The following is a 23,267-nucleotide window of genomic DNA, read 5'->3' as shown; positions in this document are numbered from 1 at the left end:
GAGGGGAAAGGTCGCCCGACGGTCATGAATGAATCACGCGGGCCGCGCGCTTCCGGTCACATGGGAAGTACTGGCGGAAGTAGGTACCAGGCGCCGGGCGGAAGTGGGGCGGCGGCGGGACGGTCCGGGAGCCATGGAGGTGGGGGGGGTGACAGCGGGGCCGGGAGGGGGCACCTGGGGGAGCCGGCAGCGGGGGGGAGCGGGGCCGGGGGCTGCAGCCCGGCCCGACCCGCCCCGTGTCTGCCCGCAGGGTCCCGGCCCCGGCCCGGCCGCGGAGAGCCCGGCGGAGCGGAGCCCCCCGGGGCCGGAAGGTGATACCGGGAGCGTCTGGGGGGTCCCTGGGCCCGGGGGGTGCCGCGTAGGTTCGGGTGTGCCGGGGTCTGTGACGGCCTTGGGTGTTGCTGTCCTGGGGTCTGGAGTGTCCCGGGGTGGGGTTTCGTGGGCTTTGGGGTGTTTTGGGGTCGGGGGTGTCCCAGGGTTTGGGGTGCCTTGGGGTGGGGGTTTCCTAGGTTTTGGGGTATCCTAGGGCTTGGGTGCCCTGTGGCCCTGGGTTGGGTGTCCCACAGTCTATAGTGTCCCAGGGTTTGGGGTGTCCTAGGGCTTGGGGTGCCCTGTGGCCTTGGGTTGGGTGTTCCAGAGTCTGGAGTGTCCCAGGATTTGGGGTGTCCCAGGGTTTTGGGGTGCCCTGTGGCCCTGGGGTGAGCATCCTAGGCTTTGGGGTGTCCGAGGGTCTGGGGTGTCTCCTCCCTGCTGGCAGGCACCTCACGCTGCCCGTCCCCAGGGGAGCCCCACCGCGGCGCCTACACCACCTTCATGAAGTCCCACCGCTGCTACGACCTGATCCCCACCAGCTCCAAACTGGTCGTGTTCGACACTTCCCTGCAGGTGGGCCGGGGCTGGGGGGCAGGTTTGGGGCTGGGGGCTGCAGGACGGGGGCCAGGCCGGAGCCTGGGGGCTTAACTGGGACCACGAGGGCAGGTTTTGGGCTGGGGGACGGTCTCAGGGTTGTTCACCCACCATATAAAGGTCTTGCAAACTGGGGCAGAGGGACGTGGGCCGCTGGGGTGTCCCTGCTCCCCCGCGGGGTGCCCCGTCCCTCCTGCAACGTCCCCTGTGTCCCCGGCTGCAGGTGAAAAAGGCTTTCTTTGCGCTGGTCACCAATGGCGTGCGGGCCGCCCCGCTGTGGGACAGCAAGAAGCAAAGCTTTGTGGGTGAGTGAGTGGGACGGGGGGTCCCGGTGGGCAGTTGGGGGCTGGCGGGACCCCGCTCACCCTGCCCGTCCCCTCAGGCATGCTGACCATCACCGACTTCATCAACATCCTGCACCGCTACTACAAGTCACCCATGGTAAGGACCGGGGTGTCTGTGGAGCGCTCATCCCCGCGGGGACCCGGGGTCTGGCCTCTGCGTGACGGCGGTTGATCCTGGTTTCTCTCCTTGCGCCCAGGTGCAGATCTACGAGCTGGAGGAGCACAAAATAGAGACGTGGAGAGGTGAGATGCATCGTTCCCGGCCACCTCCCACCCTGCCCGGAGCCCCACAGCTCTGCACCCCGGCTGCCCGTGGCGCTGCCGGTCCCCTCAGCGTCTCCTCTCCCCACAGAGCTCTACCTACAAGACTCTTTCAAGCCACTGGTCTGCATCTCCCCCAATGCCAGGTACCCCCGTGCTGCAGGGAGGGGGCCACGGCTGGCGGCGGCACCCTCAGGTGCAAGGATGGGGTCTGGGCGAGCGCCAATTCCCCCCCTCCCCTCTCCACAGCCTCTTTGATGCCGTCTCCTCCCTGATCCAGAACAAGATCCACCGTTTGCCCGTCATCGACCCCGACTCGGGGAACACGCTCTACATCCTCACCCACAAACGCATCCTCAAGTTCCTCAAACTCTTTGTAAGTCCCGTCCCTGCCCCACGGCGGCAGCGGGGGCCGCCCTGAGACGAGCTCGGCCCAGGCTGTGCCAGGTACCGCCAGCTCCGGGGTGCTGGGGTGGGTGCAGCTTCGGTGCCTCGTGGCATATTGCAGGTGCTGAGGGGGGCCCCTGGGATGCTGCGTGAACCCCGCAGCCCATCTCCACCGCCCCTGCCTGCGCCGCCTCTGCCCGGGGGTCCCCCAGACCCCCCTCCGCACCCAGCGCTCTCTGCTTTCGCTCCTAGGACCGCGGCCCAGGCCCCCCACGAGCCAGGGGCGGCCGGAGCCGGCAACACCACGGGGTCTGTGGCGTGGCAGGCCGAGCCAGCGTCAGCGCTGTCCCCCTCCCCGTCCCCTGCAGATAGCAGAGGTCCCAAAGCCTGAGTTCATGGCCAAGACACTGGAGGAGCTGCAGATCGGCACCTACAGCAACATCGCCATGGTGCGGACCAGCACCCCCATCTACGTGGCGCTGGGCATCTTTGTGCAGCACCGCGTGTCCGCTCTGCCGGTCGTTGACGATTCGGGTAAGGATGGGGCCCGGTGCGGGGCACAGCGTGTGCTGGCTGTCCCCAAACCACCAGCTCGGGGTCCACGTCCCCTCTGGTGTGCTGGGGACCAGCCCTACGGAAACCCAGCCCCACGGAAACCCAGCCCCACGGGCGCCTCTCATATCCGTTTCCTTCCTTCCCTAGGGCGGGTGGTGGATATCTACTCCAAATTCGATGTTATTGTGAGTACTGGGGGGGGCTGTGGCAGTGGGCAGGCGGCAAAGCCTGGCCAGGGGCGGGACTGCGGGGCAGTGGGGGTCCCGTGGGGCCCAGCTACATCCCTGACACCTCTTGCTGTCCCAGAACCTGGCGGCTGAGAAGACCTACAACAACCTGGATGTGACGGTGACGCGGGCGCTGCAGCACCGCTCCCACTACTTTGAGGGCGTCCTCAAGTGTTACAAGCATGAGACGCTGGAAACCATCATCAACCGCCTGGTAGAGGCCGAGGTAACCCATCCCCCTGGGGTGCCGGTGATGGGCGGGGGGCCCGGGGTCCCTGCACCGGCCTCAGCCCCTCCGTGTGACACACCACCCCCCCGCCCCCAGGTTCACCGGCTGGTGGTGGTGGACGAGAGCGACGTGGTCAAGGGGATCGTCTCTCTCTCGGATATCCTGCAAGCCCTGGTCCTCCCGCAGGGCCCCTGAGGCGGTGGGGCGGGGGGGATTCTGCCCCTCCCAGTGCCCCCACCCTCCCGCCCCCACCACGCTGTGCCCAGCCGGGGCTGGCGGGGACGCCCCGGGTAGGGACCCGACTCACCAGCAGTGTCTAGCAATAACCTCCAGCTGTGGGGCAGCCCCACGCGGCCCCAGCCCGTGGCTCCCCACATGCTGCACCCTGTGCCCCAAAGCCGTGTTGGCCGGGCAGTGGGGTGCTGGGGGCTCACCCAGACCCCCCTGAGGTGCTACCCCAGTGCAGGGCCATTCCCTGTGCGGGCCCTCGTCCCCCTCACCCCGTGGCCCCCACGCAGGGTTTCACTGAGTTTGTTTTTAATCCCCCCTCATTCAGCTCCGCCCGGTACGGGGCTGCCCCCCTGCACCCCCCCGGGCCCCCCCCGCCGGCCGCACTCCCCACCGGGCCGCGTCCGCACCCGCCACCGCTTCGTGTGCGGAGAGAAACCGCGAATAAACACAGACCTGGCACGAACCCGGCCTCGTCGCGGGGCGCTCGGGGGCACCGGCCGCCGGTGCTGAGGGAGGGGGTGCCCTGAGAAGGGGGTTCGACCCCCCCCGCGGGACAGGGGGAATCTGCTGAGCTCGCCCAGACCCTAAATCCCTGTTTGTTCCGCCTGTGGCTTTTCTAAAAGGGCGGGATTGGGGACGGGACAGGGACAGGGACCTGGCGAGACGTGGGGACCCTCGTGGTGGTGACCACAGTGAGGGTGGGGGTGTCAGGGCAGGGGTTGGGGGAGCCCGGAGGGCAGCGGTGGAGGGGTGCCGGGATGTTGGGGTCCCCGTGGGGTGCTGGCGGGGGTCGCCGGCCACCCGGCCGCCTGGGTTCGCTGCCGGTGTCGCTCGGGGGAGGCGCGAGGCCTGGCCGTGCTGAGCGTGGCACATTCCGGGCCAGGGGGGAGGCCGAGACATGGCCCCCGCCACCACCAGCTCCCACCAGTGCTGGGGTCCGGCACAGGCTCTGGCGCAGCGGTGCGAGGTGAGAGACGGGACGGGTGCTGGTGGGGCGCGGGGGGCGGGGGGGGGTCCGGGAGGACCCGGTGCTGTACCGCGGGCTGATGCCGGTGCCGGTGCCGTTGCCATGCCGCCGCCGGAGGGTTGCTAAGCTCCGCTCGGAGCCCGCGTGGGCTGCAGCGATCGGTGCCAAACCTGGCATCGCTTCGGTTTGTCGCAGGGGGGGAAGGGATCCCGGTGGGGGGGGGTGGGGGTTGGTGGGCACCCCCGGGACGGCCAGCGCGGTTCCTGCCGTGTGCCGGGCTCCCGGCCACCGGGGCTGTGCCAGGGGGTCACCGTGCCCCGCAGCCGCTGGCCTGGCGGTGCCACCGGGCAGGGCGTGGGGGTCCCCGGGGGCGCACGTGCGGCGGTGGCTGCGCCTGTGTGCGGGCGGGCGCGTGGCTCTGCCGAGGCTCCGGCAAGCGCGTGGCTGCGGGGTCCCCCCGGCCCCCCGCGGCGGGGACCCCCCGGACCCCCGGTACCATGCTGGGTGGTCCGGACCGGGGCGCGGGGCGCCTGCGGATCTGCGAGCGGACCAAGCTGCTGCTGGTGGAGATCGACACGGTGGCGTGTTGCAGCCCGGCCGCCGGCATGGCCGCGGGGTGCCGGCCCACGCCCCCCTGGACCTACCGCCGCATCGCCGGGGAGTACGCGTGAGTGGCGACAGGGAGGGTGGGGGGGTCCATCCCGCAACCCTGGCCCCCGCCCGGGCGGCCCCCCACAGCCCTCGCACCCTTCACACCCCCCGTCTCTGTCTTGCAGGTACCTGGAGAAGCGCTTCGTGGCGGAGCTGGCCCCCCCCTGGCCCCCGGCTCCCCCCTGCCGCCTGCAGGACTTCGCCACCCCGTCCCCCCCGGGGCGCGAGACCCGGGCCTGGGTGCCCCCCACCCACTGCCCCCTGGGACAGCCCGAGGGGACGGGGGGCAGCGGATCCCGGGGCCGGCACCCCCCGTGTGCTCCCCGTCCCCCGCTGCCGGGGGGCAGGCCGGGCCCCCCCAGCTACGAGGCCCACATGCAGAGGGTGCAGGCGGCGTATACGCGCCGTGGGGGGCCGCCCCCCTACATCTCGCCCCCGGCCTACGACGCTCCCCACCGCACCCTGCAGCTCCGGCCCCCCCGGGGACCGCGCAGCCCCCCACCAGCACCCCGGGGCCGCGGGGCTGTGCCGGGGGGCTGGAGCCACACGCTGCCCCGGGCGGCCACCGAGGCTGGGCACTGGCGGCCCCGTGGGATGCAGCCGCCCCCGGGGGGGCCCAGCACCCCCTGGCACAGCCAGACACTGCCCCGGGCGGCAGCCGGCCGGGAGCGGGTCCCAGGGCGTGGCAGGGGGCGGCGGGGGACGGGGGGGCACGTCCTTATCGACGCCACCCGCGTGGTGGTCCGGGCCCAGTACGTCCCCCCTCCGCAGCGGCAGCAGGTCCGCTATGCTGGGGGGTCTCCAGCACCCACCGCCCCCCCAGGCAGCCCCCCTGCAGCGCCCGGGGCTGCCACCCCCCCAGCAGCCCCCTCACCCCCCCGGGAGGCCCCCAGCAGCCCCCGCAGCCCCTGGAGGAGCCCGGGTGGCTGTGGGGGTCCCCGGGGCCGGCCCCCGCCACGGCGGCCGGTGCTGTACGCCCAGGCGCTGCGCGAGGCCGTATCCCGCATCCGGCGGCACACGGCGCCCGACTCCGACTCGGAGGCGGAGGGGGGCACGGGGGGGTCCCGGTGGCGGCACTGCCGCGAGGCCCACGCCTACAGCAGCAGCAGCAGCAGCCTGGAGAGCACCGGGGCCCCCCCGGGGGCTGCCAGCCCTCCCCGAGCCTGAGGGGTGGGGCTTGGTGGGGTGTGGTGCCCTCAGGGTGGAGCTTAGCAGGGTGTGGTCCATCTGGGGTGGGGCTCGGCAGGGTGTGGCCCTCAGGGGGTGGAGCTCGGGGCTGCGGTTCCTACAGGCTGACCCCAATAAAGGCTGTGGGATCCCGGTGCGCCGCCTCCGCCCCTTGTGTGTGTGCGGTGAGGGGGGTCCCGGCCCCCCAGTGGGGCCCATTGCCCTCCCTGGCCCCCGCCCCTCCCCTGCACCCCTGGCTCCGTCCCTCCACACCCCAGTGAGGGCCCAGGCATCCAGACACCTCCCGGGGTCAGCTGGAGGCCCTGGGCATCCTGGGGGGCAGCGCACGGTGGGATGTGGTGCCCCCACCCCCGGGTCCCCTGTAATGAGTAGGTGAGCACAGCAGGGCTGGCCCGTGGCCACCAGCCCCACGTCACAGCTGGGGGGGGACCCCGGGTGAGTCACCAGGGGGGACTGTCCCCCCCGACGGCCACCACCTCTTAGTCACGCTGCGGGGTGGGGGGAGGATCCCCACGGCCAGAGGAAACCGCACAAATAACGTGTCCAATTTGCACGTTATTTAAAACCGGCTCCTCCTCCGCCCCCCTGCGCGACCCTGTCATTATCCCGGTGACACCGGCCGGGAGGTCACGGCGCGGGGCAGCCGGCGCAGCAGGGGACCCAGGCGTCCGGGGCCTCCCGCGCCCCGGGGGGTGACGCTCGTGGGGCAGCCCCGGCGCCACGTCACCCCATGCATCCCCCGTCCTGGCGCGTGGCCTCGGCTGCCCGGCACGGCACTGGGGTCCCGCTCCTGTGCCCGACCCGAGCCGCGCCGGCGACCTCAGCCCCCCACGGCACGGCTGCGGTCCTGCGCCCGGGCCTGGCGTGGCTCGGCGTTGCCTGGCACGGCACGGTGCGGTCTGGCTCAGCCTGGCACTGCTCGCTGCTGCCTGGCAGGCCTTGGTATGACCTGGCACGGCTTGGCACAGCTTGGTGCAACCTGGCAGAGCCTGGCACAGCCTGGTGCATTTTGGCACAGCCGTGCATGGCTAGGCATGGCACAACGCAGCCTGGCATGGCTCGGCACAGCCCAGCAAAGCCTGGAATAGCCCAGAAAGCTTGGCACGGCATGGCACAGCCTGGCATAGCCTGGCATGGCTCGGCTCAGCCCCTATCCTCTAGGCACAGCTTGGCACAGCTCAGCATGGCTCGGCACAGCCCAGCAAAGCCTGGAATAGCCCAGAAAGCTTGGTGTGGCTCGGCACAGCCCGGCATAGCCTGGAATGGCTCGGCACAACCCATATCAGCTCAGCACAGCTTGGCACGGGTCAGCACGACTCAGCGTGGCTCAGCATGGCTCGGCACTGCTTGGCACAGCCCGGCATGGCCCGGCACGGCTCAGCGCAGCCGTATCAGCCCGGCACGGCTCGGCGTGGCTCGGCACCGCTTGGCACAGCCGGGCACGCTGCCCGCCGTGGCCCGGGGTGTCCCAGACGCGGGGGAAGGCGGCGCGGCCCTTTCCGTGGGCTCAGCTCCTGCCCAAACCCCTCCCGCTCCCCGCCGAGAAAATCACCTTCTAATTCGGGCTGCGCTGGCGCCAGCGCCGCCCCTCCGGGTCCCCCCCCGCCTCCCGCCGCCCCCCAGACCCCTCTGCAGCCCGGGACCCATCCGGGGTCCCCGCGGCGCCGGGGGGGGGGGCGCGGCCGCGGGGGTGCCCACGCGAGGGACCGGGAGGTCCCGCCCGGTACCGGTGTCCCCGGACCGGGACGCGGTGCCGCCCGTGGCCGCCAGATGTCGCCGCGCAGCTGGTGACCGACCGGACCGGGGGGCACCGGCGGGGGGCACCGGGTGTCCCGCCCTGGTCGCGGCCGGGACTCGGCGGGGACCCTGCCCAATGCATGGCGCTGCGCCTGGGGGCCCCACACAGGACCCGGGGTGGACACGGCCACGCGGGTGCCAATGTCCCCAGAGAGCCGTGACCCACGTGTGTCACCGGTGCTGGCGGTGTCCCCAGAGAGCCGTGGTGACGTGTGTGTCGGTGCCAGCCGTGTCTCCAGAGAGCCAATGTCACACGCGTGCCAGTCCCAGCGGTGTCCCCGGAGACCAGCGACCCACGTGCGTAGCCAGCACCGGCCATGCCGCGACCCACGTGTGCCGGCCGTGCCGGCCGTGTCCCCACGGAGCGATGGCTCCCGCGTGCGGTGAAGGCCACACCACGCCACGCGGTGCCAGCCACGCCACCTCCCTGAACAGCCGTGTCCCACCCGCGCCCGCCGCGCCCACCACGGCCCCGTGGCACGGTGGCCGCTCGGTCCCGGCCACATGCCCGGGCGCGGTAGCCACGCGGTGCCGGCTCTCCCAGGCCGCGCGGAGGAACCGGTGGGAAGGGGGTGCGGTGAATGCGGCATTGTTGCGCGGGGTTGGAGTCACAGATAATTACCTCAATTAGTTACAATGGCAGAGTAATAAATACAGGCTTAGCGGCTCCTTCCCCACTGCGGCTTCTCAGATTAATCCAGCCCGGGCGAGCGGAGCTGAAAGGAGTGATGGACAATTCATTAAACTCGCCGAATGCCGCACAAGGCACCCGTGAAGGCCGGCGTTAGCCCCCGGCGGCTCCGGCTTTGTCCCTAATTGTTCGTCTCGGGCATTGGTCACCTATCGGGGAGTGGGTGACGGCGACGGTCCCCCCCGGGGCTGGCATGCCCGGGGATTAGAGGCCAGCCCTGCCACGGTTGCTGGGCGCGCTGGCCCCGCGCCGGAGGAATGTGGCAGCCGGGGGGGGCGGTGGTGGCCGGACAAGCCGGGCGCTGGCGGGACGCAGGCCCACGCCAACCGGAGGCGAGGGGAGCTGGGACGGGGCTGCGCCGCGCCGCTGCCGGCGGTTAATGGGCCACGGGATGGGGATGGTCCCGCAGGTGGACTGGTGCCACCGGCCAGCCCAGACAGCTGGGCATGGCTCTGTCCCTCTGTCCTGCACCCCTGGGAATGACACCATCCCTCAGTCCTGCACCTCAAGCAATGACCGTGTCCCTCTGTCCTGCACTTCTGTGTGCCATCCTGTCCTTCTGCCCTGAAACTTTGGGCGTTGTCCCGTGTCTCTGTCCTGCACCCCTGGGCACTGTCCTGTCCCTCTGTCCCGAACCCCTGGGCATGGTCCTGTCCTTCTGCCCTGCACCTCCAGGAATGACACCGTCCCTCTGTCCTGCACCTCTGGGCACGGCTCTGTCCCTCTGTCCTTCTCCCCTGAGCAGAGCCCCCCCCCACGCCCCAGCCCTGCCGGGGGGGCCCAGCCCACAGCAGGCCCCGCTTGCGGCTGCCATCCAGCTGTTACCCAGCTTCCCAGATGTGACGGGCTGGCGCGGGGCGGGACCTCCCTGTCCCTGTCCCTGCGTCGGCCCCTGCGCTGCGACAGCAGCTATTTCCAGCGCCCGGGCGTATTTGTACAAGCCGGGGAGGTCTGCACCCTGCGCCCGGGGTGCCCCTGCCTGCCCGGGGGTCGCGGCTGCCCGAGGTGCCCGGCAGTCACCAGCGTGCAGGAAAAGCTGAGTAACAGAGGTGACTTATAAGAATGTCATTATCTATATTCCTGACTCGCTACCGCAGGAAAACAGGCTATTTTCATGCCCTGTGCGTGTGCAGAATTTAGCAGGCAGATAACTCCCGGCAGGCGGGAGATGCTCGGAGGGTTATTTCGGGCTGTGTTCCTTTCCAGTCGTTTTTTTCTCACAATTCTTTATTTTATTTCACCACGCCAGGCTGTGTTTTTACCTTGGCACAGACAGCGGGGGCCCCCGGGGTTTTTTCCCCCCCACCTCTGGGTCTAAACATCAACTTTTCCACTATCGGCTCCGGGAGATATTTTGGGCGGTGGCAGCGTCATCCTGCAGCCTTTGATGCTGTGGATCCCCAGGGGCCCCACGAGGTTCCCAGCTCCGGCCGTGGGGCAGCCCAGGGTGAGGGGGGACCCCCCCACCATGGGTGGGCGCTGATGGGACCGGGGGTCCCCAGGTGGGGATGGCTCCCTGCCTGCTCCCTGTGGCTGGATGTCACCGTGGTCCTGTGTTTCGCCCTGTGCCAGACATGGGGACAGGGGTTGCAGCCCATCGCTTCGCCCTGCCCCATCCCCAAGGTGTGGAGTTATGGTGCAGCGGGTGCACGTGGGTCCTGCGGCTGCCCCGGGGGGACGCCCACCCCGATGTCCCAGTGAGATACCCGTCCCGGAGGGATGCCCTTCCCAGGGATGCCTACCCTGGGGCTCTGCCCACCCCTGTGGGATGCTTGTCCCAGGGAAAAACCCGTCCCAGGGGGATGCCTGTGCCAGCGCGGCACCTGCCAGCCACAGAGCTGAGCCTCACCTTTGCCACAGCCTTTCTCCGGCTGCAGCTGGGCCCCACGCACGGGTGCAGGGCATGTGTGGGGCCAGTGGCCAGTCCCGGCCTCCCCAGCCCTGGCCCCAGTAACCTCGGTGCCCTCCCCGGTCCCCCTCCTCCCCCGGAGCCGAGGGGAGCCGTCAGCCCCGGCCGGGAGCGGTGATGGACGATGCTCATTCCCTGTCTGCCGCCTTGTACCTCCCGTGGCCGCTCCCAACGCCCGGCCCCGGCGGCACCAGCCCTGCCGCCCCGGCAAATTCCAGCGCCGGGGATGCCGCAGCCCAGGTGCCATGGTGATGGGCGCCCCAGCCATGGGGATGGACTCCCTGGCCGGGAGCGGCGGCAGGGACAGCCGGGCTGGAGACGGGCACGGCGGGAGAAAGAAGGGGGTCTGTGGGGAGGGGACGATGGAGGGGAGGGCAGAGGAAAGGAGTAGAAGAATGGACGGACAGACAGCTGGAGGGCCTGAGGGACACAGAATGGGGAGGTGAGTGGATGGAGAGGTGATGGACGGATGGACGTGTGTAGCGAGGGCCGGCTGCCCAGCCCCACGGTTTGGGGGATATTGCCCCCCCCAGCTCCTCCCTCCCTCATCCCCCCAGAAAAATCGGGGCAGGACTGATAAAAATATATCCTTTATTCTTCTCTAAAGGCTATCAGTAAAACCTGTAACAAAGCATTATTATTATTAATTATTATTAATTATTATTATTATCTTTAATTATAAAAAACAGGGCCTGGGGCCAGCAAAGCGCAGGGTGGGGCCGGCATCAAACCGTCCACAATAAATATTTTATTTACAGTGAGAAGGGGACCCCACAGAGCCGGAGCAGCCAAGGGGCGGCCGGGAAGGTGCGTGGCACCGAGCACACCCCAGCCAGCTGCTGGCCCCCGGGGCAGCCACTCTGCCTGGGACAGGCTGGGGGTCCCCGGCACGCAGCCTCAGGCCCACCCGTGGGCGCCTTTAATCCAGCCGGGCACCCATCATGGGGGGTGGCGCAGACCCCCTCCGGGGCTGGGCAGGGTGGTCGCCGGGGGCTCACAGGCACTCGTGCAGCACCTGCGTGTTGGTGCAGTTCAGGCAGCTGACGTGGCAGCACCAGTGGAAGGTGCAGTTGCAGCGCTCGGTGACGCGCTGGGTGCGCGTGCGGTACCCGCGCCCGCAGCACAGCAGCTCGCACCCGTCCAGCCCCGGCGAGGAGCTGTTGCAGAAGCGCCCGGCCGTGCCCGCTGTCCCCGTCTTCCCGCTGTAGGTGCAGAAATTGGGTGACTTCTCGAAGTAGACGAGGTCGTGGGGTGAGGGGGGTTTGTGGGCAGGGTTCTCGGGCTCCAGGTGATGCAGCTCCACCCGTGACGCCCGGTTGCTGCCCTTGTTGCCGTAGATGACGCGGGAGGCGCCGTCGAAGCGATCCTTCAGGACGTCGCCCACGGCGCGGAAGGTGGGCAGCCGCATCCAGCACGTGCGGACGGTGCAGGAGCCCGACATGCCGTGGCACTTGCACTCCTGGCGCATCTCTGAGAAGACCGTCTGCAAAGAGGGGGGGATGTGGGGTGCCGTGAGCAGCCTGGGAACCCCCCGAGGACCATCATGCTCCCGCATCCCTCTTCTCTGCAGCATCACATCACGCTCAGCCTGCCCAAAGCCAGCCAGGCAACCCCTCTCTGACAGTTCCCAACCCACGCCCGGGGCCAGGCTGGGGGTCTCTGTGGCTGTGCCCGTGTCCCCCCCCCCGCAGTGCTGCCCACAGGCCCCCGCGCCCTCACCATGCGCCCGGCCTCATTGTTGTGCAGGTTCATGAGGAAGCGCAGGTCGCGGCCCTTCTCGCTGGAGTCCACAAACTCCCTCCCAAAGAGGCGCCCAAAGTCGATGTTGTCGCTGCAGCCCCCCCAGTGCCAGTCGGGCCCCCCGGGACCACGGCGCCGGTAGTCGCAGGTGCAGGACTCGATGGAGCCCTCCGAGCAGGACCGTGCCACTGAGTGCGTCACTCCGGCGCTGGTGATGGCAAAGATGAATGCTGTCTCCCGGCAGCCTGTGGAGGGGAGCGGGGCCTCAGGGTGCTGCCAGGACCAGGAGGGGACACCCACCAGCACCCCCCAACCCGCAGCCACAACATGCTGGTGATGGGCTGGCGGCTGATGATGCCCTTTGGTGAAGCAGGGGTGCTTTGCCGAGCATCCCGACTTGGGGGTGCTGCAGAGTGGGGTCTGGGGAACCCCACACCACCTCCCGCTGCCCCGTGGCCTCACCCCGGTTGACGATTTTGCCAAAGATGTTGGGGCCCTGGGAGGTGGGGCAGTTCCAGCGGCGGTTGCGGAACTGCCACTTGCACTCCTTGATGGCGGTCTGGAGGCCGGAGCTGACGCTGTGCAGGATGCCGGGGTTCTGGCGGATCAGCTTGCGCTGCTTGCGGCTCAGCAGCTGCAGGCTGGGGTCCAGCACCAGCTGCACGTTCTTGGAGTCCGTCAGCAGGTTGGTGGACGAAGCCACGTTGATGATGCCCCTGCAGCACAGGCCGGGACAGCGATCACTGGGGAGGGGTCCCAGGCATCCCACTCCTCACCTCAGCCCCCCCCCAGGGGGGCCTGACCCGTCTCGTCGCCGCTATCGGAGCATCCTCCTTCCCCAGGCATCCTCTGCAGCCGGCTCCCACCCAGGGGTCGCAGCCCCGTGCGTGTCCCCGGGGTCGCACCTGCACGCCCCATCCCCGGGTGTGGGACAGCCTCTGCCGCGCCGGTGCCAGCCCCGCTCCCCCCCCCCCCGCCCCGGTACCGGTGCCGGTACCGGCGGACTCACCACCACCGCCCGCTGTTGTTCACCGCCAACGTGTTGGAGAGGGAGGAGAGGGCCAGAGCCCAGAGCGCCCGGAGCGCCAGCCCCAGCGCGGCGGCTCGCATGGCTCCGGCACCGGGAGGCCCCGGCAGAGTGCGCGGGCGAGCGGCCGCCGGGGTATTTATGGTGCCGCGGAGCCCCCGGCCCGGCCGCTACATCCACGCGTGTTTCCGGACGCGCGGGGCGCGGGCAGGGCGGGCGGCTCCGACGAGGGCGGCCACGGAGGGACGCGGGGAACGCCGGCCGGCCGGGCGGACCGGCACCGACACCGGCACCGGGCTGCAGCCGGTGCCCGGTGCCCGGCGTCGGGAGCGCGGTGCCCGCCGCTCCCCGCCCGGTCCCCGGGGCGCGGCGTCGGGCGATCCGTACGCGTTGCCCGGTGCCGGTGCTCGGCGGTCCGTGCACGGTACCCGGTGCCGGTGCTCGGTACCCGGTACCGATGCTCGGCGGTCGGTGCACGGCTGCTGGTGGCTCCCCGGGGAGGCGGCTCGGCTGGACTCGGCTCGGCGCGGCGGGTGCGCAGCGCTCAGCACCCGGGAGCATCTTCCAGCCCCTTCCCTCTTATAGGGGCGGCGCGGAGGGTCCCCATGGGCCGGTCCCGCCGAGCGGGGCCTCCCCGCGTCCTCGCCCTAACAATGGGGAGCGGCGGAGCCGCGGCACCTCTTATGGGGCGGCCGGAGCGGCGGCGCCGGGCCTGTCCGTCACGGCCCGGATTAGCCCGGCGGGTGGCTGCGCCCCGGCCCCGTGCCCAGACCGCGGCCGGGGCTCGGGGGGACACCCCGCTGCCGCCCCCCGCCCTCCCCTACCGCCCCACGCACACGGTCTACCGGTACCGACACCGGCACCGGCGGGGGGAGCCCGGCACGGCCCGGGACAGCTCCCTGTGCAAGGAGGAACGGGTCCTGGAATAGCCCGGGACGGCCCGGGATGGCTCCGGGAGCACGGAGGGAGCGGGGGCCGGGGATAGCCCGGGAAGTCCCGGGACGGCCCGGGGCGCACGGAGGAGTGGAGTGACGGGATCTCCCGGGACAGCCCTGGACGCATGGGAGGGGCAGAGTCCCGGGACAGCCCGGGGCGCACAGAGGACGACCGTCCCGGGACCGCCGGGTTTGTGGGGACGGGGGACGTGCAGCCCCCGGGGCGCGGGACCGTCGGGGCTGCGCCGATCGTCGGTGCCGGTCCGGAGCCCCCGGGCCCCTCGCCCGGCGCGACGGGGCGGCCGCATCCTCTCGCCGCTGGGGGCCAGCCGTGGCCCGACCACCGGCGCTGCACCCCGTATCTCCCCCCCCCCCCCGCGAACATGCCCGTGGGCGCCCACGGCGTGTGCAACTCTCGTGGGTGCGACACGGCCCGGCAGGGCTCCCCCAGCCCCGGGGAGGGGGGAGGGATGGTCCGGGGGGTGATGGAAGGAGGGAAGGAGGGGATGGAGGGAAGGGCAGAGGGTGCCCGAGGTGGGGGGGGGGCCTGGCGTGGCCGTGGATAGGGCTACGGTGACAGTGACACCGGACCGGTGCGGGCACGTGTCTCGGTGGGGACGAGGGTCTGTCCCCGCTTGCCCCCACCCCGGGGAGGGGTGTGTGTGGGTGAACCCCCGGGGCCGGGCCGGCCGGGAGGGGGTGGGGAGCGGAGCCCCCCCGTTGTGGCGGTGCCGGGGGCGGGTAATCCCCCCGCGGCGGTTTCCCCGGACCAGTCATGCGGGGCCGGATTAGCCCCGCTCGTCCGTCACGGCCCGGGGACGCCGCCGCTCACGATTTTAATTCAAGGACTGACAAAGCCCGGGCCGGTGCGGGGGGGCAAACACCGGGTACCCTCCCCCTCACCCCCTCCCCCGGACCGGGAGGGGCCCGAGGCCGCGCCGGGGTCTGCTCCAGCGCGGCGGCTCCCCCCCCCGCCGCCCGCCTCGCCCCGGTTCCCGGCCGGGCCAGGCCGTGTCCGCGCCCTCGGGCCGCCGCCCCGTCGGGGCTCCCGGGGCTGAGGTCAGCGGCCGCGGGGAGGCCCTGGGGCGCGGCCGGGAGGGCCCTGCCCGGGGCCGTGCCACCACCGGCCGGGCCCAGCCCACCCCGCTCCATCCCGGGGGTCCCCGCTCCCCCCGCACCCCCTGCCCGCCACCCCCGTTCCCCCATCCCCTCTGCAGCCCCCCCGCAGCCAGACGGCGGCCCCCGGGGGGGAATGCGCATCCCCCAGACCCGGGGTGTCCGCGGGAACCCGGCGGCGCGGAACAGCTCCCGCAGCCGTCGGGGCGGCCGGTGCTGCCGGTGCCCCGGGGCGGACGCCGTTACTTGCCCGGGGCGGGCGGAGGGGGGGCCGGGGAGGGGGGACGGCGCGTCCCGTCCCGCCGTACCGAGCGGGGATGGACGGAGGGAGGGAGGGAGGGAGGGAGGGACGCGGGGACGGACGACAGTGGGACGGACAGACAGCGGGACAGCTGGGCGGATCGATGGACAGCGTGATGTGAGGGGGAACGTGAGCATCGGGACAGCCTCAGTACCGCCGGTACCGCTCCGGAACGGGACAGGGGGAGCCCCCCTGGGACCCCTGTGCCGTTATTGGGGTTCCCGCCCCCCGTGCAGCACAGCCCCCCCCCGCCCCCCACATGGACGGGGTTCTGCCTCTCCGGTGCTCATGCCGGGGGGGAGGGGGCACCGGGACCCCCCGCTCACCTCCTCCCCATCACCTTCCCTCCACCCCCCCCCGGTGTAACCCCCTCCCCGCACTGCCGCAGCCGCTGCCATGGAAACGGCTTGCGGGTCTCGCGAGCTCGACACCCCCCCACGTTCCCCGCGCTCACCCCCGGGCCCGGTGCGGGGGGGGGGGGGCGGGAAGCGGAGCGGGTGTTGGGGTGGGGGTGGGGGGGGCACCGGGCGCTCTCGCGAGATCGGCGCGATCGGGCCTCCGCTTCCGGCGGCGGGAGCGGTGCAGAGTCAGCTGCGGGCGGGGGGCGCCACCGGCACCGGCACCGGCACCAGGTGCGGGGGGGGGGCCGCAGCGGGGTGGGGGCCGGGGCGCCGCGCATCGGCGGGTACGCCGCACCGGGGGGGGGTGGGCACCACACCGGGGGGGGGGCTGCAAGGCGTTTTGGGGGTGCACGGTGCATTGGGGGTGCGGAGCACCGGGGAGGAGGGGGGGCATCGCACCGGGAAGGGGGGGACTGATGTGGTGCGGCGGGAGGGGCGTGGGGTACGGGGCGGCGGGAACGGCGGGGGGGGACGGGGGCTGATGCGGCGGGGGTGGGGGGGCGGTGATTTGGGGGGGCGCTGCAATCCGGGCGGGGGGGGGGGGGCGGTGCGTTGGAGGGACGCAGTGTGAGCGGAGTGGGGGTGTTGCTGCGGTTCGGGGGGGTGGGGAGTGAATTCGGGGGGCGTCGCACCGAGGGGCTGCGGGGGCCCCCGGGGGCGGCTGCAGCCCACGGCCGGGAGGAGCGCGCTGCGGTGCGGGGGGCGGCGCTGGGGCCCCCCCGCCGGCGAGGGTGCAGGGCCGGGGGTCCGTGCATGGGCCGGGGGGTGCGGGGGGGTGTCGGGGCCGGTGTGGGGGCTTTGCTTCCCCCGAGGAGGGCTGCGGTCGTGCCTCAGTTTCCCCTAGTGTGGAACCCTGGTCTATCCCTAGGATGCAGCGTAGGGGGGCCCACATCCCCAGCATGCCCCCCCCATTGACCTGCATAGAGGGGCAGCCTCCACAGAGTGCACGGCCCTGTCCCCAGACCCCTACCAGGGGTCCCCCAAGCCCCGCATTTCCCCAGGACATGGGGGACCCTGATCCCTGCAGCCCCCCAAAGCACAGGGGATTCCTGGAGCCCCACAGCTCCCCGCCCGCCCCCCCCCCAATTCTCAGGGCTACTCCCCACCCCAGCGCTTGCCCCGTGCCCCCGCAGGATCCGGCCTCGCCTGCGGACGGAGCTAGCGCCGCCGTCACCATGGGCAACATCTTTGGGAACCTGCTGAAGAGCCTGATCGGGAAGAAGGAGATGCGGATCCTAATGGTGGGGCTGGACGCTGCCGGGAAGACCACCATCCTCTACAAGCTGAAGCTGGGGGAGATCGTCACCACCATCCCCACCATAGGTGTGTAGGGTAGGGGGCGTGCACCAGGCACGGACCCCTCCCTATCAGGGCTTCTTGGGAGGGGGCTCGCAGCCCTGCGTGCCTCAGTTTCCCTCCGCTGTCTCTCCCCTCAGGGTTTAACGTGGAGACGGTGGAGTACAAGAATATCAGCTTCACCGTGTGGGACGTGGGTGGGCAGGACAAGATCCGGCCCCTCTGGCGGCATTACTTCCAAAACACCCAGGGTAGGTCCCCGCCGGGGATGCGGGGAGGGGACGGGGCTTGCCGGGGAGCGGGGCGGCCATGGGGCCGGAGGGTCCTGCGCTCCCAGCAGCGCCTACTCGCCGCCCCCCAGGGCTGATCTTCGTGGTGGACAGCAACGACCGGGAGCGGGTGAACGAGGCGCGGGAGGAGCTCATGCGGATGCTGGCGGAGGACGAGCTGCGGGACGCCGTCCTCCTCGTCTTTGCTAACAAGCAGGTGGGTCGGCGGGGGGGGTGTCCCCGTGGCGGGGTCGGGACCAGCCCTGGGGCGTTGGGGCTGGTGTCTGGGTGCCTGTGGCAGGAGCATGCCTATCCCCAGGCTGATATCTGGCAACCCCTGTGGGCAGGACCGTGCCCACGCTTGTGGCATCGAGGCTGGTGTCTGAGAGACCCTGTGGCAGGACCACGTCCATCCCTGTGGCTTCAGGGCTGCCATTAACTGTGGTGGGGCTGTGCCCATCGCCATGGCATCAGGGCTGGTGTTTAACACTCCTTCTGGCCGGACCATGCCTGTCCCTGTGGCATCAGAGCTGGTGTCTCACATCCCCATGGCGGGCCTGTGCTCCTCCCCACGTGATCGGGGCCGGTGTGAGCCCCCGTGGTGGGATAATGCCCATCCCCACGGCATCAGGACAGGTGTCAGCCCCAACAGTGGGATAATGCCCATCCCCACGGCATCAGGATGGGTGTCAGCCCCAACAGTGGGATAATGCCCATCCCCACGGCATCAGGGCTGGTGTCAGCCCCAATAGTGGGAGGGCGCCCATCCCCACGGCATCAGGGCCGGTGCTTGACCCCGGCTCTGCCCTAGGACCTGCCCAACGCCATGAACGCGGCGGAGATCACGGACAAGCTGGGGCTGCACTCCCTGCGCCACCGTAACTGGTACATCCAGGCCACCTGTGCCACCAGCGGGGACGGGCTCTACGAGGGCCTCGACTGGCTCGCCAACCAGCTCAAGAACAAGAAGTGAGCGGGCGGCCACCAGCCCCAGCCCCCTCCCCGCACCCCCGGCCCCCCCCCGGGGCCGTGCCAGGCCCCCCCCGGCCGCCCCCTCCCCGCCCCGGTTGGGTTTTGCTTTCTTCTGGCACCGGTTGCTGTGGGGTTTTTCGCCTTTTTTGGGGTCTCTTCGGTTCCCCTCGGATCTCGTGTGTGCGTGCGTGGAAATATAGCTATATATAACGTATCTGGGGGGGGGCAGGGGCAGAGCCCCGGGGAGTGGGACGGGGGCTGGGGGCCACCTCGGTGCTGCCCCGCCTGGGGGGGCCATGCCGGGGCACCCTGTCCCTGTGCATGTCCCTGCACCCCTCACCTTCCTCTGGACCAAATGTGGGGGCAGCGGGGCCGCAGGGGGCATTTGGGACCATACACACACACACACACACACACACCCCAGCACCCCCTCCCGGCCCCATGTGTCCCCCAGGGGTCCCACACGTCCCCGGCCCCCCCCATGTCACTTCGAGGCAGGTCTCCTCCCCGCAGCGTGACCCCCACGGCAGGGGCGTGGGGCATGGGGCTACCGGGACCCCTACAGTCCCCTGGCCATGCCCTCCCCCCCACCCTGGCCACCTGCACCCCAACCCTGTGCCAGCATAGTGATTGTATGTCCCTGCCCCTCACGGATGGACGGACGGACAGCCCCGTACTGTACCCCTCCCTCGGCACCGTATTTATACCCCCGGTCTGTGCTTGGTGTGACGTGTCGCTGCGGCTCTGCCCCGTCTGGGGACGTGTGTACTTGCCCCACCCCCCCCTCACGCCTGAGACGGTGGGTGACCCCCGGCCCCCCCTTGGATATTAAACATGTTTTATGTAGCACTGCCTCACGGCTCTTCTTCCGCAGCCCCCCCAACGCAGGGGTCCCGCGGAGGGGGGCGGTGATGGACAGCCCAGGCTGGTTTTAATTAGAAAGAGCTTAGCAGGGTGAGGGGGGATGGCGGCCCCCCCCCTCTTCCCAGGCTCATCTTTAGGGGAATATTGGATGAAATGGTAAATCCCATTAGCACTAATCCCAGCTGGGGCGTGGGGATGGTGCCAGCGCCGGGACAGGCGCGAGTGGGGCACAGTGCCCCGGTGTCACCCCCCCTATGGGCCAGGGGACCAGCTGAGTCCCATTTGGGGCCAGCACTGCTGTCCCCATCCCCATGTCCTCTCTGGGTTGGTGACTGGGGGGCTGTTGGCCCCCAGGACCCCCTGTGCTGGTGATACCGAGCCAGGGTGCGGTGCTGGCTATCCGGACACGTGGGTTCCTCTTACACTGGGCAGGCTGGAGTGAGGGTGACTGGGGTTCCCCAGTGGGCTGGGAGCTGCCGAGCCGGGACGGGTGCACTCCCACTGGCCGGGCCGGTGGCTTTGTCTGGTGGGGGCCAGCCCGGCGCTGACCTGGTGGCCCTAATCCCATTAGCGCCCTGGCCCCCAGCCGCCAGCCTGGCTTCCCCACCTCTCGGCAACCGGGGCTGGTATGTGGGTGCACCGGTGGGGCCAGCGTGCCGATGCCGTCGTCTGGGAGCTGCACCAGGGCCTGTGCCGGCACCACCGCCATATGGGGCCACCACCACCATCAACAGGGCCGGTGCGGGGCGAGGGAGCGGGGCTATCCACCATGTGCCACTGTGACCCCCCTGAGCCGGGGCTGCTCCCCGTGTTCCCTGACCCTGGGATCTGCCTCCTGCCCCAGGGGCCGGTGTTCCCCCAGGAGCAGGGACACGGGGGCTTTGGGACAGGTTCAGCTCCGCACAGGGCCCCAGCCCAGCCCCGGGCCCCTGAGTCCGGCTGCTCGCAGGCGAGGGGCTTGGCTTCCCGCATGGCCGGGGGGGGGGGCTGCAAGGGGTGTTGGGGTGCCAGGAGAGGGGATGCTTTGCACCTACTGGCTGCCAGGGAAGGATGCTGGACCTGGGTGGCTGCTCAGGAGGGATGCTGGACTCGAGTGGGTGCAGAGATGGGTCCTGGCCCCGGGGTGGGTGCCGGGGAGGGGTCCTGGCCCCGGGGGGGGTGCCGGTTTCTCCAGGCTGTGCTGCCGCCTGCTGGTACCGAGTCCCGACGGCGCCGGTGCTGCACCCAGCCGGTTGCCCTGGGACGAGTCCTCCCGCCCGGACTCCCACCTGGACCCCCCCACCCGGGGTGGGCGGAGGCGGCCGGTACCACCGGGACCGTCTCCGGGCAGAGGCGGACGCCCGGTGCCAGCCCGGGCTGGGTGGCAGCGGAGCGCCGACGGACGCGTGTCCCCGGGCATCGAGGGGTGGCCGGTACCGGGACCCCCCCCCCCCCGGAAAATCGCCGCGGCTGGGGGCAGCTCCGGCCGCCTCGACGGCGCGTTCCCTGTCCCAGTCCCGGTCCCGGTGCGGTGTCCCGGGGCCGGCGGGGGCGGGGCCGGGGGCGGGGCCCGGGAAGCGCCCGGGGGCCGGGCCGGGGCGGGCGGGGCGGTCCCGGGGCCGCCGCCGCCGCCGCCGCTAGCCCGGCCATGCCGCCCCCCGCCGCGCTGCTGCTGTTGGCGCTGCTGCTGCCGCCGCCGCCGCCCGCCCGCGCCGCCGAGAGCGAAACCGAAAGCGGCGTCCGGGAGCTGCGGCTGGAGACGCTCGTGAGCCCCGGGGGGGGTCGGTGGGGAGCGGGGCACGCCGGGGACCCCGGCCGGGGAAGCTGAGACCGGGAGGGGGGGGACGACCGGCGGCACAGCGGGGACGGGAGCACGCGAGGTGCTGATGGCCGGAGGGGCGCACGGGGGGCGCAGGGGGAGCACCGGGGAGCGCGGCTTGGGCGGGGGGCACCGGGGGGAGCGGGCTGCGGAGGAGGAGCCCGGGGCACCGGGAGGACGGGGGTTCCGGGACGGGGAGTCCGGCTCACGGGGCGCTCGGAGGACCCGTGGGCACGGGGCGTGCGTAGACCCCGAGGCGGGGGGCCCCGGCCCGGCCCCCCGTGACCCCCTCTGTTGCAGGTGGCGCCCCCCGAGGGCTGCACGGAGCTGTCGGCGCCGGGGGACACGGTGCACATCCACTACACGGTGCGGGGCGGGCGGCGGGAGGAACACGTCAGCACTGCGCTCCGCCGGGCGGGGCGGGCGGGGGCGGGGGCGGGGGGGCCTGGGCCGGCTCCGGGGTGGGCATGGGGGTGCTGCTGGGATGGTACTGGGGCAGCCATGGGTGTGGTTCTGGGATGGTACTGGGATGGGCACTGGGGGTGGTACTGGGGTGGCACCGGAGTGGGCGTGGGGATGGCACGGGGATGGCACTGGGGTGGCGTGGGGGTGGCACTGGGGTGAGCGTGGGGGTGGCACTGCGATGGTACTGGGGTGGGCATGGGGGTGGCACTGCGATGGTACTGGGGTGGGCGTGGGGGTGGCACTGCAATGGCACTGGGGTGGGCATGGGGGTGGCACTGGGATGGCACTGGGGTGGGTGTGGGGGTGGGCATGGGGGTGGCACTGGGGTGGGTGTGGGGATGGCACTGGGGTGGGTGTGGGGGTGGCACTGGGATGGCACTGGGCTGGGCGTGGGGGTGGCACTGGGATGGCACTGGGGTGGGCGTGGGGGTGGCACTGGAGTGGGTGTGGGGGGGTGGCACTGGGATGGCACTGGGGTGGGCATGGGGGTGGCACTGGGGTGGGTGTGGGGGTGGCACTGGGGTGGGCGTGGGGGTGGCACTGGGATGGCACTCGGGTGGGCATGGGGGTGGCACTGGGGTGGGTGTGGGGGTGGCACTGGGATGGCACTGGGGTGGGCGTGGGGGTGGCACTGCGATGGCACTGGGGTGGGCGTGGGGGTGGCACTGGGGCAGCTCAGGGATGGCACTGGGGTGGTCATGGGGGGTGGCACTGGGACTGGCATAGGGACAGCCCTGGGATGGGCCCTGGACCAGCTCGAGGATTGCCCTGGGATGGCCCCAGCACTGGGAGCAGGGCGGGGATGTCCCCAGGGCAGCACTGGGGTTAGCATGGGGACCAGCTAACTGGGACCAGTGGTGGGACCCACATGGGATCCGCCCTGGGGCGGAACCACTTCTGCATCCCCAGGGGTGACCGTGCCCGTGTGTCCGCAGGGCAGTCTGGAAGATGGTCGAATCATCGACACCTCGCTGAGCCGGGACCCGCTCCAGGTGGAGCTGGGCAAGCGCCAAGTCATCCCCGGTGAGTGAGGGGCCAGGGCGAGGGGCTGGGGGGGGCTGCGGGACGCCCCCGGCCAGCCCTGCTCACTCCTCTCCCCCCTCTCCTTGCAGGCCTGGAGCAGAGTCTTTTGGACATGTGTGTGGGGTAAGGCGGGGGTAGGGCGAGGGGGCGGGCAGCAACCCCCCCCCCAAAGCGTCCCTGCCATGTTTTGGTGTGGGTCTGGCCCCACGGGCACCGGCACCAACGGTCTTTTGCCGCGGCAGGGAGAAGCGGAGAGCCATCATCCCCCCTCACCTGGCCTACGGCAAGCGGGGCTCCCCTCCCACCATCCCAGGTGAGCGCAGCCCTCAGGATCCCTGTGGGGTGCCCATGGGGTCCCTGCCGGCCCCCTGCGGTCCCCGCTCAGGCTCTGCCCCCTCCTCGCAGGCGACGCGGTGCTGCGGTTCGAGGTGGAGCTGGTCGGTTTGTCCCGGGCCAGTTACTGGCAGAAGGTGGTGAACGAGGTGCTGCCGCTGCTGTGCCTGGGGCTGGTGCCGGCGCTGCTGGGGCTCATCGGGTACCACCTCTACCGCAAGGCCAGCAGCCCCAAGCTCTCCAAGAAGAAGCTGAAGGAGGAGAAGAGGAACAAAGCCAAAAAGAAATAAAGCCTTCCCCTCGAAAGCGGCAGCTGCTCTGTGTCTGCTCTGTCCGGCTCCAGGGGCGACGGGGGCACAGAACAGTGGGAAGGGGCTGCGCATC

General features: G+C 71.3%; 5 protein-coding genes across 6 annotated transcripts; 4 read left to right on the top strand and 1 right to left on the bottom strand.

Moving 5' to 3' along the window:
• The first annotated feature begins 78 nt into the window (after positions 1 to 78).
• On the top strand, positions 79 to 3,603 carry PRKAG1 (protein kinase AMP-activated non-catalytic subunit gamma 1). Of its 2 annotated transcripts, none has more exons than XM_075075874.1 (12): positions 79 to 139; positions 251 to 311; positions 782 to 885; positions 1,130 to 1,211; positions 1,289 to 1,347; positions 1,448 to 1,493; positions 1,603 to 1,657; positions 1,761 to 1,887; positions 2,267 to 2,432; positions 2,601 to 2,638; positions 2,760 to 2,906; positions 3,006 to 3,603. In XM_075075874.1, exons 1-12 carry the CDS (start codon positions 134 to 136, stop codon positions 3,102 to 3,104), a joined length of 990 nt encoding a protein of 329 aa, XP_074931975.1. In that variant the 5' UTR covers positions 79 to 133; the 3' UTR covers positions 3,105 to 3,603. The 2 variants fall into 2 exon arrangements, with proteins under 2 accessions (XP_074931975.1, XP_074931974.1); XM_075075873.1 differs by having other exon boundaries at positions 758 to 885.
• A 751-nt stretch (positions 3,604 to 4,354) lies between these two features.
• DDN (dendrin) lies at positions 4,355 to 6,005 on the top strand. Its single transcript, XM_075075717.1, has 2 exons — positions 4,355 to 4,774; positions 4,884 to 6,005. Exons 1-2 carry the CDS (start codon positions 4,605 to 4,607, stop codon positions 5,923 to 5,925), a joined length of 1,212 nt encoding a protein of 403 aa, XP_074931818.1. The 5' UTR covers positions 4,355 to 4,604; the 3' UTR covers positions 5,926 to 6,005.
• A 5,102-nt stretch (positions 6,006 to 11,107) lies between these two features.
• WNT1 (Wnt family member 1) lies at positions 11,108 to 13,246 on the bottom strand. The gene is made up of 4 exons (XM_075075545.1): positions 13,093 to 13,246; positions 12,546 to 12,799; positions 12,063 to 12,328; positions 11,108 to 11,826 (listed from the first exon to the last, which is right to left on the bottom strand). The coding sequence occupies exons 1-4, from the start codon at positions 13,191 to 13,193 to the stop codon at positions 11,338 to 11,340; spliced, it is 1,110 nt and encodes a 369-aa protein (XP_074931646.1). The 5' UTR covers positions 13,194 to 13,246; the 3' UTR covers positions 11,108 to 11,337.
• Positions 13,247 to 16,000: 2,754 nt separating this feature from the next.
• ARF3 (ARF GTPase 3) lies at positions 16,001 to 19,246 on the top strand. The gene is made up of 5 exons (XM_075075544.1): positions 16,001 to 16,094; positions 16,997 to 17,186; positions 17,300 to 17,410; positions 17,521 to 17,645; positions 18,240 to 19,246. Exons 2-5 carry the CDS (start codon positions 17,039 to 17,041, stop codon positions 18,399 to 18,401), a joined length of 546 nt encoding a protein of 181 aa, XP_074931645.1. The 5' UTR covers positions 16,001 to 16,094; positions 16,997 to 17,038; the 3' UTR covers positions 18,402 to 19,246.
• Positions 19,247 to 20,839: 1,593 nt separating this feature from the next.
• FKBP11 (FKBP prolyl isomerase 11) lies at positions 20,840 to 23,189 on the top strand. The gene is made up of 6 exons (XM_075075543.1): positions 20,840 to 21,008; positions 21,363 to 21,428; positions 22,463 to 22,550; positions 22,640 to 22,673; positions 22,793 to 22,863; positions 22,956 to 23,189. Exons 1-6 carry the CDS (start codon positions 20,892 to 20,894, stop codon positions 23,171 to 23,173), a joined length of 594 nt encoding a protein of 197 aa, XP_074931644.1. The 5' UTR covers positions 20,840 to 20,891; the 3' UTR covers positions 23,174 to 23,189.
• The last annotated feature ends 78 nt before the right edge of the window (positions 23,190 to 23,267 follow it).

The sequence above is a fragment of the Phalacrocorax aristotelis genome, chromosome 26 (genome assembly GCF_949628215.1).
Source record: "Phalacrocorax aristotelis chromosome 26, bGulAri2.1, whole genome shotgun sequence".
NCBI classification, from domain to species: domain Eukaryota; kingdom Metazoa; phylum Chordata; class Aves; order Suliformes; family Phalacrocoracidae; genus Phalacrocorax; species Phalacrocorax aristotelis.
This window is presented reverse-complemented; position numbering and strand designations above follow the sequence as displayed.

Bases quoted from the DNA above. Each gene is read 5' to 3' on its own strand.
- DDN (XM_075075717.1), top strand. From the start codon at position 4,605: ATGCTGGGTGGTCCGGACCGGGGCGCGGGGCGCCTGCGGATCTGCGAG. The intron at 4,775-4,883 runs GTGAGTGGCGAC...TCTGTCTTGCAG, and splicing joins CGCATCGCCGGGGAGTACGC to GTACCTGGAGAAGCGCTTCG.
- FKBP11 (XM_075075543.1), top strand. From the start codon at position 20,892: ATGCCGCCCCCCGCCGCGCTGCTGCTGTTGGCGCTGCTGCTGCCGCCG. The intron at 21,429-22,462 runs GTGCGGGGCGGG...GTGTGTCCGCAG, and splicing joins CGGTGCACATCCACTACACG to GGCAGTCTGGAAGATGGTCG. The intron at 22,864-22,955 runs GTGAGCGCAGCC...CCCTCCTCGCAG, and splicing joins CTCCCCTCCCACCATCCCAG to GCGACGCGGTGCTGCGGTTC.
- ARF3 (XM_075075544.1), top strand. From the start codon at position 17,039: ATGGGCAACATCTTTGGGAACCTGCTGAAGAGCCTGATCGGGAAGAAG. The intron at 17,187-17,299 runs GTGTGTAGGGTA...CTCTCCCCTCAG, and splicing joins CACCACCATCCCCACCATAG to GGTTTAACGTGGAGACGGTG. The intron at 17,646-18,239 runs GTGGGTCGGCGG...GCTCTGCCCTAG, and splicing joins TCGTCTTTGCTAACAAGCAG to GACCTGCCCAACGCCATGAA.
- PRKAG1 (XM_075075873.1), top strand. The intron at 312-757 runs GTGATACCGGGA...CCCTGCTGGCAG, and splicing joins GAGCCCCCCGGGGCCGGAAG to GCACCTCACGCTGCCCGTCC. The intron at 1,658-1,760 runs GTACCCCCGTGC...CCCTCTCCACAG, and splicing joins TGCATCTCCCCCAATGCCAG to CCTCTTTGATGCCGTCTCCT.
- WNT1 (XM_075075545.1), bottom strand. From the start codon at position 13,193: ATGCGAGCCGCCGCGCTGGGGCTGGCGCTCCGGGCGCTCTGGGCTCTG. The intron at 12,329-12,545 runs GTGAGGCCACGG...TCCCCTCCACAG, and splicing joins TGGCAAAATCGTCAACCGGG to GCTGCCGGGAGACAGCATTC. The intron at 11,827-12,062 runs GTGAGGGCGCGG...CCCTCTTTGCAG, and splicing joins ACAATGAGGCCGGGCGCATG to ACGGTCTTCTCAGAGATGCG.